The sequence below is a fragment of the Pungitius pungitius genome, chromosome 5 (assembly GCF_949316345.1).
Source record: "Pungitius pungitius chromosome 5, fPunPun2.1, whole genome shotgun sequence".
Lineage (NCBI taxonomy): Eukaryota > Metazoa > Chordata > Actinopteri > Perciformes > Gasterosteidae > Pungitius > Pungitius pungitius.
In genome coordinates, this window is record NC_084904.1 from 223,902 (window position 1) to 242,824 (window position 18,923).

Here is an 18,923-nt window from a genome sequence, read left to right on the forward strand (position 1 = left end):
ACTCAAAAAGCCCTTTACCTTCTCTGCACATCGATCTATCTATCGATCTAACTATCGATCACAGTAGGCTACTACTTAGGGGTTAAGGTACTGGAAGCCAGGAATATGCAATGAATAAAACATGCAATGACAAAGGTGACCTTTTCTAGTTTGTATTAAAAAAAAAGCAAGTGGGCTAAATCAATTCGATAGGAGTGAAGTTCTCTTAACACTTTAACTGACGTTAAAATATCTAATGCTTTTTTTTAATGTTGATCCAATAAGACCTAAAAAAAACCTTAAGAGACAAGTTACACTGAGGGACACTTACACATTTATTGTTCATCTGTTTGACATGTACACTTCTTAAGGTGAAACTACCTTTACTAAAATATATTAATAGATCTGTATAAAGAAATGTAATACAGAGGAAAAGAAAGAACTTTAAAAGGAATTTTAAGACCCTTTATGAACGGCTCCCAAAGGCAGAGAGTGCTTGACCTTAAGCCTTCATACTATACAATAACTTACCCTAAAGCTTCATTTAGCTGAAAATAATTTGACAATTAAGACACCTACATCCAATAATTGAGCGCGCACACACACACACACACACACGATACTTAGTGTGAGTGGTACATACAGACTGTACATCTTAACAGGTACAACTTGATGTATCAGTGTAGTACATTCCAAGGCCTCGGAGACAATCTTGTACGGTTAAGAAAGAAAGACGTTTTGCACATAAAAAGGAAAATTGTCCACCATGAAGGCAAATGCTGGAATTAAGTAATATAGTAAATAAAGTTTTGTAGCAACGTGGACACACAACACCTGATTCGCAGGTTTCCTTCCACCAAAACATAAATAGCAAAAAGTGTACACGAAAAGGTGCTCAGTCATGAACATTAAAAAGTGTTCAAAGAGGTTGTCCAAAGCGTGATGAAAACTTACAAACTACAATATATGCTGTCAATTTGTGGTGATTATTTATTATTATTGAGGTTTCTATTCTAAAAGCAGCACATCGTCATTTAAAATCGTTGTGATGCAAAAAAGAAATCCAGCCTAAAGTAAAATATTATTTTATTATTGATAGAAAATAATAAAATTGGAAAAAAAGCCTAGACAGCATGTGCCTTTTTATAAAAGGGTGATAAATAAAACACAATCGTAACAGGCATTGAGGGTCAGAAAATAAGTCTTATGATCCATTTTGGCAAAAAAGAAAAAAGAAAAAAGGAGGAAGGAAAAGCAGCAGAACGAGGGAGACGATTGTCTGCGTGTAACTTAAAGGATTCACACGTTCACTCGGCACAGCAAGTCGATCCAACCATCCATCAGGGCTGGCGTGTTGTCTTCAGGCCTCACTTAAACTGTAACGTACAGAAGGAGATGGTTCATTATCAACAGGTGCAGCAAACATCGTCACATACAACACATCCTGGTCCCGAGCACCCCTCACCATGGTTTTGGGTGGGATGTTGGGTTTCTGGGCCAGCGTGGGTTTCTTGATGAGCGCCGGCTTGCTGGGTTTTGGCGACATGGTGACGGGACGGTCCATCAGTGCCGTGTCCCCGCCCCCCTCAGAAACCGCATCCAAGGGAACTCCGGCCAACTCGTAGTGCTTCTTCCTCAGCTCCCCCAAACGCAGCCGCTCGTTCTCCAGCTGACTTTCCAGTTCCAGCAACTTCACCTGAGGGGCAGGAAAATAACGCCGTTTATGCTATATTTAATTCAATTTGAGTTGGGCGTGAAGCTCATCCCAGGTCGCTGTAGCTCTATGAGGTCAGTCCATCGTTGCTGAATAAGGTTTTCTTTCAATTTATTCATGGCCCAATATATTAAAAACCCCTCATAGTTCTTTGACCATGACTGACCTGTGACTCTATTTCTTCTTTCCTCAACTTGATGACGGACAACCCAGAGAAGTCCATGGTTTCTGCGCATGAAAAGTATTGAAGTTATTAGACAGATGCACATCCACAGTGATCTAGTGCACGGATCCAAATGTAACCACCTTTCTCCTCCAGGTGCTCCTGACCCGTCCTTGTTGAGGCCACCACGTTTGCTGCCATTTCATTGACATGGCGAGAAGCCTGCTGCAGAACCGACAGCCTCTTGCTGTTGCGTTCCGCCTTAACCTGAGTGCAGAGGACACCAATTAAGACGCTACACCAACAAGAGTTGACAGTGTAATACAAAGCATCTCGAAAGGTTTCATTGTTGTGTTGATCGTAGATCAATCACCTTTGAGGCAGCGACCAGCTGCGCGGTGCTGGCGGCGATCTCGTGGGAGCAGACGATCAACTCTTCGTATTTTCCCGTATGCAGCACGACTTTATCAGCAGACTCTCTGTGGGGGACACAGTAAATATGAATATGTAACTCTGGCACTGCTGTAATCTTTGTTGTAGCGGCAGAAGCACACGATGACGCTATGACTTACACCATCTCCGTGGCGCCCCACCCCACAGCCTTGGCGGCAGAGATCAGCCCCTCAGTCCAGCGAGAGTTCCTGGCGTAGAACTCCTTGATGGTTGCTGCACCCTGTGCATGAAAAACAAGGACACCGTTACTCCCGGTTGGTTGATTTTCTGAAGAGAGCAGAGCAGCACGTGGTTTGAAACAAAAGCTGCAAGTTACTGATTCAGAGGAAGAAAGTTGGGTCTCACCCTCGAACCCTCGACTATCTCCTTCTGCAAGTCTGTGGAGGAGATGATCAGCAGGCGGATGGCCTACGAAGACAAGACGTTAGGACCAACTAAGATATATGCAGCATGGAAGAGAACACACGGGACATTTGTTGAAGGTGCAGTACCTTCATCAGGTCTGTACAGCTGTTGAGGATTCTGTAAAAAAGAAAAGAAAATTAAACTAAGGCACTAACTGTATCCACCAGTTTGAGTTTTATTAGACTTAAAGAGATGAGGCATCTTGTTACAAAATAAACTAACCTTTCATTGACCTCCAGTTTCACTCCTGATGTGTCCTTTCGCGCCTGATCCATCATTTCCTTTAAAAAAAATCATTTTATCAGTTACATTCAATTCACTGCCCAATACAAACCGTACATTTATAGATGATATCAGCACCTCTTGAAGTGAGCTTCACATCACTTACATCAATCCTGCGGACAGCCTCCTCAATAGCTGCTGATGTTGCAGCCATTTCCTTATCGACCAGATCTCCAAGCTCATCCTGACGCACGTCCATGCCCTTTGGTCTCAGCTCCTTCAGAAAACAAGAAAATACCATTAGGAATAAGCAAAAACAGCACCATCAGACTTAAGAAGTCACTGGTGAACTGAAATGTCTTTATGTAGATATTAGATTTAGATATTAGATATTAGGAATAATATAGTAGCAATATAGCATATGTAGAAAAACAAAGTATGTCCACAGCAAAATACTGCATTAGAACCCACTGATGCTTTTGCAGACACCCTGAATCCAGATATTTATTTGGGCCTCCATGGAAACTAATAATTAAGTGGATATATTGAGACCACATCGCAGCTTAAGTCCAACTTCTTTAAAGAACTGTTGTCATATTTCACCTTGTGAAGTAACACCAGGACAGGAACTGACTATAAAAAATACAGATTCAGATTTGCTGCTTTAGGGTCCCTCACCTGACCCAAGTGGAGGATCTTTTGGACAATCACTCGAATGGAGGCCGTGTCTGCCTTTTGGAGGGTGTTCTTGGACTTCAGGTCCTTGAAGAACTCCAGACTCTGCGTGGCGCAGCTTCTACAGTTCTCCGTCAGTCCTGTTCGTTGTAAAAAGGCAGCTATTGGGCATCATTTGGTGGCTGGACATACATGGTACTGAACGGTGTGGTTAATAAATAGCTATACAACCAATGTGATGTCAGGTAAAGTGCTTACGGTCTGCATGGTCAGGGGGTGCCATGTGTGCAGTGGCGCTGCCATTAATGATCGTATCCGCAGCCAAGTGGGAGAACTGGGTCAGAGCCCTCAGCAGCCCCCCAGCATCTGGTTACAAGAGCAAGCCGTAAGAGAGCAGCAGCCCACATACACAAAGTGCCATGAGGTCAGCGAGATCACGTTGGATCAGAGGCAGAGAAGACTCACCGCCCAAGTTACTCAGATAATCTGCATGGCCCCTTTTCACTTTGTCCACGGAGCCCAGCGTCGCCTCCGCCCGGCTGACCAGGTAATCTGTGTTTAAAGGTCAAACAAGATTTGTTGGAGTGGCTTTGGTGTTATCTTATCAGTTTGGGTCTGTTGAAATGAGGTCAGACCTGGAGAGCTGGTGCAGCGTATATGAAGGGGATCATCGAGTTTTGCAACAGCGTCTTGGATGATGTTCTCCGCCTCGGTGACGGTGCCCTGCAGCATGGAAAACTGATCCTGCAGAAGCTTCTGCTTCAGCTGCTCCTCCAGGCCCGTCTGAAGGTACCACACATGACAACGCACACGTATGTGGATTAATACTGACAAATGGAAACTACACAGATTCATTTTGTTTTATAACCATCATTAACAAGATTTACTTAATAGACTTAAATCACCAATTGAAGCGAGTGTTTGTTTTGCCCTTATTTAGGTGCAGCGAGTAAAGCTCTTCTCTACAGTGAAGGACAGGGTCCAGAAGCACTGCTCTGTAAATCCATCAACTCTCTACCCACATTCTGCTGGCAAATATTCATTCTAAAGAAAAAACAAAAAGTATTCCTTCATAACTCTTTGCATTTCTTAGAATGTATGTCAAGAGCTTTATATTGATTACATCCATTTGGCTGATGGTCTGAAGACTATTTATGTAAACTGAAGCTATTCTATTGATCCTCAAGTTAATTTACTCCACAGATGACTCTTTGCTATGGTATAGACTTCCCTTAAGACCAACTTTGAACAAAATACCTGTTCCTGTATTCATTAGGATGGTCTTATAGTAGTCCGAATAGGTTTATATTGTACAGGTGACTCTAGAGTAAGCGGAGACTCGTTCTCGCTGCTGAGCTCAGGGCGACGGTCCTGACTGACCTTCTCCTGCAGTTTGCCCTGCAGCTCTCCCAGCTCCCTGCTGCTCCTCTCGCGCTCCTGCTGAAGTGACGACTGCTGCACCTGCGCAGTCTGCCGCACAGTCGACAGCTCCGCCTCCTTCTCGCTCACAGATCGCATCAGACGCTCCTTCTCCGCCTGCAGAGCCGTCACCGAGCTGTTCATTTGGTCCGACGTCTGGCAAAAACGGGAGAGAGAGCGGTGAGGGAAGCAGATTGCGTCGGAAAGAAAGTCCATCTGGGTGTGTGTCACATGACACTCGAGCCTCCAGCTGAACACACCTTCTCGCGGTCCTTCAGAGTGCCTCTGATGCGCATCACTTCTGCCATCTTCTCATCCAGCTCCCTCCTCAGCTTCTCCATTTCAAACTTCTTTTCATCCAGCTACAATAAGACAGCCTTGTTTAAATCACTACCTGGAGAACCTCCGAGCTCGTGTGAAGAAGCAACACCGACCTTCATGTCAGCTTCCTGTTTAATTCGATCAACCTCAAACGCCAGCTGCATTTTGGTCCTCTCCACCTCTTCCTGGGTCTGCTGGGTTGCAGATAGCATCCTCACAGTATCTGCACTCTGTGGGCACAGGAACACGTTCAGCGTTGCCACACAGGGCCAGGTGCCGACATGGCATCGGTGGTCCGAGGTGTGTCTGTACCCTCCGGAGCAGCTCGGCGTGGCTGGCCACCAGCTCCGTGTGCTTCTCCTTCAGCTTGTTGTAGCGCTGCTCAGTGGCCTGCGCCCTGCCTGCACAGCAAAGACAGACGTCAGCGTCGATGCAGGCGCTCGGCCGCTTTTAGTCAGTCTACGCAAGAGACAGAATGGACTCGGCGTTTTACTTTCGGCTTCAACGAACACGGCCTGAGTGCTCTCGTGTTCTGCGTTCCGGCGCCGCGTCGCCTCCAGCTCCATGCGCAGCTGCTCATTCTCCACGAGCGCACGCTGCTTCTGGGCCCGCTGCTCCTCCAACTCGGCCTCCAGACTGTTGATCTGAGACTTCAGCTGTGTGACGTAGCGCTGGGCCTGGAGGACGGCAAGAGAGAGATCGTCCTTTCAGTAAATCTACCGGTGTCAGTGCAGATTAAGTTGGGTTAAATAGGTCAGTGGGTCAGGATGCACAACACCAAGGCCGCTGGCTCACTTCTAAGAAACGCAACATCATAATGTTATTGATCACACCCACGTTGATACTGTATATATATATATATATATATATATATATATTAAAAAACTAGACACCTCTGTCTCGTTTAGAGACTGCTTGCCAGGCACAGGATTTGCATACACCCAACATGTGACCCAGATTCCTTTCACGTAGATAATAAAGCCCTCTGCTGCCTCTTCTATGAACACAATAGAAGCCTGAAAAGGGGAGATTCTGTATCAACAGTCCATACCTCTGCTTTGATTTTCTCCAGCTCTGCTCTCAGTAGCTCCATGTCCTGCTTGTAGCTCTCAATCTGGAGATCCCTGCAGGATAGAAGACACACTCAGAATGTGCCAACTGAAACAACATAGTCTGACGATCACGTTAGTTAAAAACACGCTGGCTCACCGATCATCGAAGCCTCCGTTTGGAGGTCCAAACGTCTGGTCGAATATGTCGAATTGCTAAGAAAGAAAATAGAAAATAATACGTTTTAAACAGATATGGTACGAGTGCAGTGACTATGTGGCCTGTACCGTACCTGCGGCTGCGCCTGTAGGCTGGATGTGGAGACGTCGCTGACCTCGATGAGCGGCTCGGGGTCATCATCGTCATCCTCCTGTTGCTCTGCTCCGTACTCCTCGGGGATGACCACCACGGGCTTCACGTGCTTAGCCAGCGAGGCTGCATGCAGGAAGTTGGGTGGGGACTGACAAAAGGCACATTACCATTTTATTTTTTATGGTCACAGCAAGCTTCAACAGATCATAGCGTCTATGTGAATAAGATTGTAGCAAACAGGAGGCGTATTATTAAGAGGTCATTAACATCCTGCCGGCTCGCTCCACCCTTATGAGCTCTTACATCAGGCAGCTTGGGGATCTGGATCAGCCTCTTGAAGTACTGCATGTCTCTGGCTTTATTGAAGAAGGTCTTCAGGCTGCAGACAACAACAACAACAACGTTATGTCAAAAGATAACTTTGATGCAGCCACTGTCATTCACATGTAGTTGTGTCCCACCTGTGGAACTGGTCATGGAAACGATCACGGTGTCCTTGTAAGGTGTCAGCGGGGAGACCTGAGATCCACAACACACATTACTTCAAGGAAATAGATTAACTTGCTTGTACAAAGCTAGGAGGAGTAATTACTTGCTCCAGGCTACATTAAGAGATAATGATCCGTGTTCTTACAGGCGTGCAGCTTGAACAGCAGCTTGACAGTGAAGTGGTAGAGGTGACTACAGTCCTGCACAACTTGAATGAGTGGAGACAGCCGACACTGGCCTGATGTGAGAGTGGAGATTGCGATGGATGTGTTGAGTTGTCGCATCACTAGGAGAGATCACACAAAGGGAGGAATGTTGAGAATCCCTTTCGACTGTCACACAAAACATTCGTCTTTCATTAATATCCGAGCTGCAGAAGGCTTTAGGTGGCGACCTTTAGAGGAGGCCCGGTTACGCTGGTCCTCCGCCCTGCAGGCATGGGAGGCGCATACCATTGCAGTCGCACTGCAGGAAATGGACCTAATGTCCTTTAATTGAAGGCGTTTCCTTGAACACGAGTTTTAACTCGACCATCCGGTAAAATGAGTTTCTATCTGGAAATGAGGAAGAGTTGCTCACAATAATCCTTATTCTTCAAAGGGCTCTTAGTTTATTAACATAAATATTTCATGTAACCAGGCCGCAGCCCTTGTACTGTAGCTTAAGTTTCCCTCCTGGGGAGGGTAGGAGATGGTTTTTCACCTGTCTCAGCCAGCCTCAACTCTGCGTCCAAGTAATCAAACACCTCCACTGTGAGCTGGAAGCTGCAGGAGAGAAGTCGACACCTCGGTTAGACACGGACAAACAATGATGGTGTGACCACGTGGAATTAAAGCAGCAGCTTGTCAGATGCTGCTTTGTTGGATTGGAACTGTAGATTTAACAGATGAAGTCACTTTCTGCAGCAGCCAGAAACTCACACATTATTGATGTCGCTTCCTGCAGTGCGCTCCAGGAGTTCATCGGTGGCTTCCAGGTTTGGTGGGATTTCTGTATGCTGGAGACGTGCATTGTTGGGAGGGTTAGAGTCAATTCCAATTTACGCTGTGTATTCATATCATTTGCAGAGTCATCCATTCAGCGTCTGACCCGACACAAGGAGGAACATACGACAGAGGAAGCTCTCACCTTCATATGAAACTCCATTTTTGTGCAAAGCAGCCTGGTGTACAGAACTACCAGCTGTCCATATTTGTCATGGAGGTCCCTCTGAAAAAGACAAAGCCAAGAATAAAGCACAAATAATACTGATTAACATATTCTGTGTTGCTGAGTGGAAGCCTCAAGTAAAAAATCAAGTCAACCTGAAAAGTATATTTCTGAAATTGCATTCCTCTGAAATCCTCAGAAAATATTCAATAAGAAAAGTACAAAAACTCACCCATAGTTTCCCGATTTCCACCAAAGAGCTGTGGTGCCTCATGCAGTCCTGTAGAACCTGTGATGGTGACAACTTGAATGACCAACTCCTGCTATGAACTTAAATGAATGGCGCTTTCGCCTTTTGCACAAAGCCTCAATTCACAGTCTAAAAGTGAACCAATCCAGATGTTACTACCAGAAATAATAATAGGAAAGAGAGCCAATGAAGACATTATTAAGTCAATAACCGGATCATGTGAGGTTTCACAGCTTGTTGAACTCAGGATGCTGCAATCGTCTAACAGAATATTCAAAAGAGTCCTGGATAGTAAGAGGAAGTGAGGAAGGGCTTTAGGTGACGTACATTGCGGTGTCCGTCCCGCAGGATCTTGTGTAATACATGGCAGAACTTCCAGCTGAGAATGGAGCTGCTGGCCAGCGGGAAGCCGAGGGCGTAGGACCAGAAGGTGTAGGCTCCTTTCTCCCTGTGGGTCCCCAGGATGATTCCTGTTGGCGTGCACTTAAGGAAGCAAGTACACCTGCATGTTCTGCCTCCAGAATGGGTCTTAAATGAATGACCTTACAAGAAGCGATGTGAAGGCAGCACAAATAGAACAGCAACACTCTTGATGTTTGAAATAAGATGACATTTTTAAAAGGGATACGTCGCGCATGCTTCTCCTTCACAGGCATCTCGGAGGAGTTGATGGCCTTGCTGATGCTGCTCAGCTGAAAGGAGAGGAGGAGGAGAGGAGTTAATCTTGCTTTTATGATCCACACCTCAAAGACCGACGTGGAGCAAACTACCGACAACAAGCTGCGCTGCACTGACTCAGAGAAACAATGACTTTTTGTACCCACTCCGTAGGCATTAAGACCTAAAGGAGAGTGAAGCTCAGCATTGTTGCTGCTTCTTTGTGGCAAACAGCTTGATTAAGTTCTAAATCAAACTTTGTTTTTCTCTATCTAATGCCGCTACCTGTAATGTGCAAACCATGAAGGTGTGTGGTGTGTGGTGTTATTCTTCATGGCAGGTCGGATCAGAGAAAACAAACCCGCATCTAGAAGATAACCTCACATGCGATCTGCCTGATAATGTGGTGTCACAACCTGCTCAGCACGTAAAACCAGCGCTGCAGAGAAGGAGCAGGAAGCCAAAGAAAACACACAGACAAGAGTCCGGCGGCGTCCCCACCGACATTCAGTCGTTTGAATGAACTTAACATACGAAGCAAAGGGACAACTTCCTGATGCTCATGTTACAGCAGGCAGCGCTCCGTGGGCTTCAGCCCCCCGTTTGTACCCAGGGACTAAAAAGGACTTCATTAGGATTCATGCTTTTAGAATGAATCTAGTCTGCGTATAAAACTAAAAAGGCAAAATATTGTATTCTTTTACGCTTTGTCCAGTTCTAAGCAAAATAATGTATTGCTTTAGTGCACAAGACTGAAAACAAAGAAGATGGAAAGTTTGAACCACATTTACAGGAAGAAACAAAGTATGAAAATATATAATTTATGGTTCTGAGAAACTATGGGATGTTAATATGTTAACATGCATCGCCTTGTATTATGTAGTACAATGCATTTCCATTCCAGCAGATTTAGAATATATATTTCTTATCAAATAAAAAAGTAAAACATTGAGTCACTTACACAACAATTATTTATACAAGTATTTATGCAACCTAAGGCCATTAACAATTGCCTGGTACTACAATGACACCCAAAGCGATATTAGGCCTAAAAGCTGTGGTGGACTGAGACGTGGAAATGAACCGGCTTGTTTAACTTTAATAAACCTGTGATTATTGAGTCAAATCCTCACCAGTTTGCACCAAAATAGATAAAAACTCATTCAAATCTTGTTCCTTATGTACACTTTCATTTAAACTCATGTTTTCAAATGCATATAATCTCCATGACGTCAGTAAGCCAGCGTCACATCACAGTGTTACATAAGAGACTAATCCAAAATACAGAGAAAGCATCTTCAATGTCAGCCTCTCTTCCCAAATGATGTTCCCAGAACCACCAGTCTGTACCCAGAGCATGACACAAACCAGTACACGACATCACTCGGGGTATTTGGGGTCGACACTATAAAGGCCTCTTCACTACATTACAAAATCCCTGTAACCCCCCCAATCCACACACACAACATACACATGGTCACATTACAAAGCACAGAGGGCCACTGTGGAAACACGGAGGGGACAATGGGGGGGTTGTTTGGGGCGAGGAAGGCCGACAGTTGGGGCAGAAGATAGGGCTACATGGGGGCTAGGTGGGGGCTAGGTGGGGGCTACGTGGGGGCTAGGTGGGGGCTACATGGGGGCTAGGTGGGGGCCGCGGGTCTGGCACACAGCGCCTGGCACTGAGGCCTCAACAGATGGCCGATGAGCAGCGGGCGGCTGTAGTGTACTCAGATCCACGAGGGGCGGGGGGGCCACAACCATTTACTTCAACACGGGGCACTTTTTTGTACCCAGGAGCTGCAGAGTGCGTTCCCTTATCTTGCTTTACTGAAGGCTACCAGGAAGTAACAAGCACTTGTTCCATTGGCAGCACACGGCAGCAGAAGCCTTTTAGTCATTGATCAGTCATTTAACTGCCTTTCATTTTCCTTGATTAAAAAGTTGGTCAACAGAACATAAAGTCAACCTGATCTCCAATCATTTAAGGGTTTTATTTGATCAACTGCATTTTCTATCCGTCACAAGTCACTTTTGTTTAATCTAACGCAAAACAACTCAAACTATTTTCTCACAGTGACTGAGAAAAGCTGTGCAACGACACACAAACTAGTCCCGCGATGCTCGACCCACGCCCAGTTCACACAAACACGGAAACCACTTCCTCAATGCCACGAGCAAATGTTACTCAGACGACAATCCCAAAAACGTTTGACCTACTGAGCGATTTGGCCCGGGGGCCCAGGAGCTGCTGCAGTTTGCACTCGGTCCCAGGGTCAGTGAGCCCTCAGGGGGGGGGTCAGTGAGCCCTCAGGGGGGGGGGACATCCCGGCTAATCCTTAGCCATGCGGTCTGCTGGCAGCTAGCGTTACGGAAGCTACCAGCAGCCTCCAGGCTGCATGAAGACCTCCGGCCGGCCTTACCTGGTCATCTCTGCCTTTCAGCAGCGTGTCCATGTGCTTGGACATGGTGGCGTGGCTGAGCCGCTCCTCACTGCACGCTGCCCCGAGACGAGAGCACTTATTGCAGCTCCTTATCAGCTTAATTCAACAGGCGGGGGCTCCGGGGGACAAGGTCACAAAGGGTGTTCAGCACAGCGCACACCTATTGGCCAGGTGAACCGATGAACCAATGAACCAATGACAGGAAGGCGAGCGATTCACCAGGCGTCTGCTTTTCAGCAGCGGAAGATGTGAGTCAAACACAATTCATTGATCTTTTTTTCTCTGATTAAATGCTTTAAAAAAAACCTACTTTCACAATGTATTAATGTCACATTGTTGAACCATGTCCATTTCTTTGATTAAACTAGGCACTAACCATAAGAAACCCACACTTCAGTTTAGTTCATGCTCATTCCATCCGACAGCGTGGAAAGACAGTTTAAATTATCATGGTAACGGTTTGGAGTGATTGCACAGACAGTTTCGTTCCATTATAAGGTTCCGTCTTACTTAAGTCAATTATTTACACGCACCTCATCCATTCAAATATCCAACAAAATACAAACTGCTCTATAGCAGCCTGACTGTCACTAATTGACATGGTGTTTAGGATTAGGAGTTTGCAGTATAACATAACGGGGGAACAGGCCGCAAAACATCAAATATCATCGAGGCGGTACGATTACTTTGTGTTGAGGACGTCAATATTGAAAGGACATTTTGGAATTGGCGTTTTCATGGTTCTAAAAAAACATCAGCCTTTTAATTAAAAGCGTGGAACAATCCTGAGTAACATGCTTTTAATTCACTCTGACTGCTCCCACTCAGTAGCTGCGTTTCTGCCCTACTCCCATCCCCCCCCCCCCCCTCTCTCAGGCAACAAGAGCGAGGGAAAGCAAACACCACACACACACACACTTCATTCACCTTGGTACCGAGGTCAACACACAGAGGAAGAGCGCTGGAGGAGTGACAGCGAGCTGCAGCAGGAGTTTTCTCCAAAAGCATTTGATGAGTCACAAATACTCCATGACCAGGATAATAAATATGAATCTGTGATATGAGGGAGTCCAACTACACTCAAGGAGGAAATATTTCCCCGATGTACCATTTTAAAGTTGCTTAGTCTGTACAATTTGCAAGTAGTTGAGTCTGCTAAACTACCAGTAATCAGGTGTCATTCAGCTGAGCAGTGACACTAAACAGTCATTTAATGAAACAAGATGACAAGTTCAAAACTTTAAACGTTACCAGTTGCACATAGGTTGGAAACACACACACACACACACACATGAGGAGATTTAAGATCACAACTTGATGCCGTTTGATCTGAACAAGTGAACTCGGGGCCACAGACACGTTGTAGTTGTTGCTTGTGAGAAAGTGTGGGTGCAGATGAGAGGGTTGAAGCCTCTCTGCTTCATAAGCAAACAGCACGGTGACAGAGGAATAAAAGGCGAGCAGAGGGAAAGCTCGGCCCATGTTAGATAGCGTAGCACTGAATGTGCTGCGAGGGGGAACCTCCCAGGCACAGTGTGTGCACTGACTCCACCTCGTCTGAATCTCACATTTACGTGAGAGTCCGGGCCCCCGCCAGGACTTCAGCAGACTTGGTCAACATTACCGTCTGCATCACAGTATCCTTGATGGTAAAGAGGACATGACGTGACTCAGCAGAGGACTGCAGTGAGGTCATTCCCAAAAACCACAGAGCACCAACCTCCTTCCTTCGGTGAAAGGAAAGTGCTTCAGACTCAGTGAAGGAGGCTCCTACACCAGCTTGTTTAGTTTAAGGGAACCTACAGGTGGAAACACCTCGTGTCTGTGTGGGAGGGAGAGAAGCCCAACAGGAAAGACCTGATCAGCATGATGCCGCTTCCCAGACGGCTCTGTGTGGCACAGAGACAACAGGATGGACATGTGGGGCTTTCAGTGCTCAGCCTCTGGTCAGGAGGACGGATTTACGTTTAAAAAAGGGGGGGGGGGGATCACCACTAAACACTAAACACACATTGTCCACCTTATTTTTGCGATCTTTTGATCTGGGTTAGGGTTGTTGTACCAAACAAGATGCGTGTTCCACGTTAGTCTTTGTGGACATTGTTGAGTTTTTCATAGCTTGCAGGTAGCAGTTTTGGTGCCGCTATCAGAGAGAATTAAACCAGGACAACAGTCCAACAAACACACTCACAAACCAACGCGCCTGATAAAAAACCGCACTTTCAAATCACATTTTAAAACACCCAAATCCCAGGTTAAGGTGTTAATTGGAAACGTGGCCTGCGCGCTGCGCTTCTCTGTGAACACGCGCACGCGCACGCACGGTCACCAAGTGAAAGCCCGTCCCGGTTCTTACCAAACCCCCCCTCGTCCCTCGTCCCTCGTATGGAGCTGTTTTTACCTGCTGCTTGTCAAAATGCTCCTTCTCCGCGCCGAGGTTGACCTCGGATCGCCGGCTCTTCGCCCGCGTGGGCCCGTGCCTCATGCTGCTCATCCCGCGACGCCTTCACCACCGACCGGAGAGAGCTTCACGCCGAAGGGCCGTGTCGCCTTCGGAGGAGATGTGAGCGGCGCGTCGTTCTACCGAGACCCCCCCGCTGGACACCTCCGGGCTGCGGACTCACTGCTGCTGCACCGCGGCTGAAGGAGGAAGAGCGATGGGTGCGTTACGTCGATGGATCCTCCCCCTCGGCGGAGGAAATCATCCCCATCGTTGTCGTCATCATCATCATCATCATCGTCGTCGTCGTTTTCTGCCGCCACCATCATCGTAGCTAAGTGTTTTTAAATCAGCGTTGTTGTCCTTTCTTTAGATTGTGTGTTTGCCCCCTGTCCCTCTCAGCTGCGTGCAGTGACGTCACCGCCATCAAATCAAAACAAAAAGCGGATTACTCATATTTTAACTTTCGAGATTTCATCTGCTTCTACCATGACAGTAAACGGCTGTGGGAGGAAAAGCAGGAAGAGATGCTCAAACTAGAAAAGACATCTGTGACACAAGGACACACAAATAAAGCATCCTACAAATCACCATGTCCGGTTCCAACAAGGGTACATTAAAGAAAAGGCAATTATAGTCTCTTTTCTTTCTCTGTAGGGACTACAAACCCCAACTGGCTGATGTAACCTGAGGTACCTGGAATATAGCTATTTTTTTTGGGGGGGGGGGGGGGTGGTTCTGATCTGTTTCCCAGCTTCGACCCAAACCTTCAGAAAGACATCTATTCAATGACGAAAATATATTTTAAAAAAGGCAATACATCCTAGAATCGGACATTCTAAATGGTGTTGTGTATTAAGAAAACTAACCCTTGTGTCTGCATTGCAGACGTTTTCAAGGTTGTAGAACTGGAAAATCACGTTTCCCACGCGGGTGGAGTTGGACCAGTGTTTTGTTCACAAGAATACAACAGGAACAAAAGGAAGAGTTCGCCCTGCTAGCTGAACTGGCTCTTTCACATTTTTCACATTTTTGCACACACACACACACACACACACACACACACACACACACACACACACACACACACACACACACACACACACACACACACACACACACACACACACACACACACACACACACACAGTCAGTCAACCAGTTTCTACCAAACCAAACTCCCATCCATTGATACATGAGTGGGAGGCCCGACATGTGAACATGTGACATAACAGTAAATGATCAGTCACGTGAGAATAGTTCGACGCACACTTGCATCAGTAAAGCAAAGGAAGGTTCAGATGTCCTCCAGCAGGCGGCGGTAGAGGTTCACAAACGGATTGTGTGAGCGACACATTGAGCTCCCTCATAACCCTGTCCAGTCCTCTGATGGCTTTGACTAATAAGTCATGTTTATCAATGAGCCGATTCCTTCAAATCAACCCAAAACATCACAATCACCAAATTACAAACAATGCACTGCTCTGCTAAGCTATGGCCAACATTTTTATTTTTTCTAAAGCATTTTTTAAAATAAAGCATTGATTAAAATGCCATAAAATGCCAATGCAATTGTGTGATTTATGAACACGCACAACAGTGCAAATGATACATTTGATTGATCGTCACTTTAAACACAAATCAGTCCTCCTGCAAGCAGCTGATTAACCAAACAATCACATGTCAACACAGAACCAGAAGTGCTGTACAAGTCCATCTACACACTGATCTTCCTCTTTGCAAGGCTATGGTATAATTTAATAAAACATTCATAGTTGCTGCACACGTTTTGCTGCCTGAAAGACTAATTTATGCTCAATGTGAATTTATTCTACTTTATTCATTCTGTTTGAATTGTCCGTTCAAATTATGTCTAAATAAAATGATATCAGACTTCTCACATTCCTTCACTGAAATTATAATTATTTTAGGTTTCCATCAGCAAGAGTGATGACTTAAATGTTCTTCCCTTAGCAGTACATAACCAACATCTCGGTATCTGGAGAAATAGAATTCTTGGAGATTTGTAAATGAAGAAAAGCAGAACCGTCGGCTTCCTGTAAATATAAAAAACAGAAACACTTTTTGGATTAGAGGTTTACTTCTAAAAATGCTCGAAAGATGTCACAGTATCGTTTCTGTGACATCAGCACCAAAGTCAACATCTCAATGGAGCTCTGCTGATCACTATCCTGTTCACCATGTACACATTAAAACAAACACACAAAATAGTGAGAATATATTTTCTGTAAAAAAAAGCATTGTTTGTCGTTAGTGGCCTTATTAAAGATGGTAATTCCCAATAAATAGAGTGACCTATTTGACATAAAACTCCCCTGCAGACATGAGACAGATGTGTGAGCCTCAGTTCAGAAATACGAAGTGTGTAATGGATAACACAAGGAAGTCATTCATATGATAAAGATCTAAAAAAAACAACCTCAAATGTATGTCATATAAACTCGTAGAAATGAAGGGTAAATGTGAAGGGAATTAAGCCTATTTTATTCATTACACAAAATCAGAAAAAAACGTCTCTGAAATAGGCAAGTTTTTAAATTCTTTTTTTCTTTTTGTGTATTAATATTTGAAGCATTCTTTTATTTTTAGACTCTTGGAACGAATGCTCCATATGCTTGAAGTGTTGGGTCCACTTTGGCTGACAAAGGTTAACGTAGAATCCCTGACCTGAAGGATCAAAGCGGCAGTAAGGCCACTTTTCAAATTGAACACAGAACAAAATAGATGAAACTAAAAAGTAATGGCAGTAAATAACCGACCTCTTGGTACCTGGAGAAATAGCATTCTTGGGTACACATGACGATGAAAAGCAGAACCGTCGTGGCTTCCTGTCAATAGAAAAAAAACGGAAACACTTTTTTCATATTAGAGGTTTTCTTCTAAGAAAGCGAACATCTGTCACAGTTTCATTTCTGTGGCCGGAGGTCGGTGAGGCAGCACTGAAGTCAACATGAAATGCCATTTCAATGGAACCCTGCTGATCAGTGTCCTGCCGCCGATGCTCTTCACAGAGTTTCTTTTCGGAGTCCTCGGGAACGGTTTGGCTGTCTGGATCTTCTGCTTCCACATCAGGCCGTGGAAGAGCAGCACGGTGCTCCTCGTCAACCTGGCGATGGCTGATTTTCTGCTCAACATGGCCTTGCCTTTCCGTGCCGTCTACTACATGTCCGACATGGAGTGGAGGTTTGGGGACGCTATGTGCAACATCTGCCTCTTCATGTTGGCACTGAACCGCAGCGTGAGCACCATCTTCTTGATGGCCATCGCCCTGGACAGGTACATGCGTGTGGTGCATCCCCATCATCGCGTCAACTCGCTCTCCATCTCCGGAGCCGTGTGTGGAGCCCTGGCCATATGGCTGCTGACCATCTCAATGACGGTCCATGTCTTCACTCTGGAACACAACAACACAACCCACTGCGAGAGCTTCAGGGTTGATACTGAAATGCGGCATAATCTGAACTGGCATACGTTTGAGTTTCTCTTTTCCTTCTACGTGCCTCTGGTTGTGGTTCTTTACTGTACATTCCACATCAGCAGCCACCTGAGGAGGAGGCAGTTGGCCCAGCAGGCAAGGATTAAAAAAGCTCTTTGGTTGACCATTTTGGTGACGGTGCTCTTCGTCGTTCTCTTCCTCCCGAGCAACGTCACGCAGCTGCTGATTTGGATCAGGACGCCTCAGCTAGTCAGCCAACTCCCAGAACCTGAAGCCTGCCGCGCTCTGGAAGACCTGACCGTGTGGTTCTTCCTCACCATCAGCCTGACCTACCTCAACAGCATGTTGGATCCGGTCGTTTACTACTTCTCCAGCTCCGTCTTCAAGAACGTCTGCAGGAAGATTTTCCATCTGCCCCAAACAGACACCGCTGAAAGTACGGAGAGGAAGACCAGAGAAACGGGCTCCCAGTCGCTCAGCCAGCTCTGACCCCCCAACCATGGAAACCTGCAAAATGGACGCAGCTTCCCAGGTTACAATTGTGGAGAAAAATTGTCCTCTTAAGTGCCAAGGAAATACAAAATGCTATTTTTGCTTCTCAAATGCAAGTGTTAAAGTGTTGTGTGCGCTACTATAAAAAAATGTTCATTCATTTTCTTCCTCTTTTGATTGTTAAACTGTATTCATGCAGACTGCAGTGAGAAATGAAAATAAAAACAAGATGGTGAGAATATATTTTCTAAGATTTGGATTGTTGTTGGTGGCCTGTTCATTACCTATAGATAGAGAACATGTTTGAATCCGTAACACAAGGTAAAAATAGGTCATTCTTACAGACTTGATTCGTGTGATTGAGTGAACAGAAGGACACGCAGCTCGATGACAAGAATAACTTTAACACCTGCAGACTTGTGATATCCGATCAAACCTGAGAAAATGAATATGGATATAAATGTGGTGCATACAGAAACAGACTTCAAACTATTACATGCAGTTAATAAACTTAAATAACAGAAACTTGTTTTTATTTATTTGAACATATCAACTCTCCAAACCTGTTGCTATCTGTGTGCAATCTCACCGTTTACAAATAAGCGGAAACTTGACTAAGCAAATTTTCCCCCATGACAGAATGCCGAGTTGTGCATCGTGGACTTAGTTCACACCTGTGGGCAGAAGACAGAGAGCTTGAGGTGCAGAGAAAAGGTGGTTTGCTTGCATGCTTCCTCACCCAAAATATGTGTGTTTAACGAAAGGTGAAAAAGATACGCAATAGTTATCACGGTAAGTAAGTGAACAGAACCTTTTATTTATTTTAATCCTT

General features: G+C 45.4%; 2 protein-coding genes across 3 annotated transcripts; one reads left to right on the forward strand and one right to left on the reverse strand.

The window, feature by feature from the left end:
* Window positions 1-290: 290 nt before the first annotated feature.
* Window positions 291-14,835, reverse strand: hip1rb (huntingtin interacting protein 1 related b). Of its 2 annotated transcripts, none has more exons than XM_037482444.2 (32): window positions 14,104-14,835; window positions 9,230-9,293; window positions 8,929-9,071; window positions 8,584-8,640; window positions 8,331-8,411; window positions 8,123-8,199; window positions 7,905-7,966; window positions 7,348-7,488; window positions 7,175-7,232; window positions 7,017-7,092; window positions 6,694-6,861; window positions 6,561-6,616; window positions 6,403-6,475; window positions 5,845-6,028; window positions 5,664-5,752; window positions 5,465-5,581; window positions 5,291-5,392; window positions 4,992-5,186; window positions 4,247-4,394; window positions 4,077-4,163; window positions 3,870-3,977; window positions 3,615-3,751; window positions 3,103-3,213; window positions 2,937-2,995; window positions 2,801-2,831; window positions 2,655-2,717; window positions 2,429-2,529; window positions 2,230-2,335; window positions 2,000-2,123; window positions 1,860-1,921; window positions 1,445-1,675; window positions 291-1,355 (listed from the first exon to the last, which is right to left on the reverse strand). In XM_037482444.2, the coding sequence occupies exons 1-32, from the start codon at window positions 14,194-14,196 to the stop codon at window positions 1,347-1,349; spliced, it is 3,213 nt and encodes a 1,070-aa protein (XP_037338341.2). In that variant the 5' UTR covers window positions 14,197-14,835; the 3' UTR covers window positions 291-1,346. The 2 variants fall into 2 exon arrangements, with proteins under 2 accessions (XP_037338341.2, XP_037338342.2); XM_037482445.2 differs by lacking the exon at window positions 14,104-14,835 and adding an exon at window positions 11,682-11,887.
* Window positions 14,836-14,859: 24 nt separating this feature from the next.
* Window positions 14,860-18,880, forward strand: LOC119225458 (hydroxycarboxylic acid receptor 2-like). Its single transcript, XM_037483324.2, has one exon. The coding sequence runs from the start codon at window positions 17,114-17,116 to the stop codon at window positions 18,086-18,088; it is 975 nt and encodes a 324-aa protein (XP_037339221.2). The 5' UTR covers window positions 14,860-17,113; the 3' UTR covers window positions 18,089-18,880.
* The last annotated feature ends 43 nt before the right edge of the window (window positions 18,881-18,923 follow it).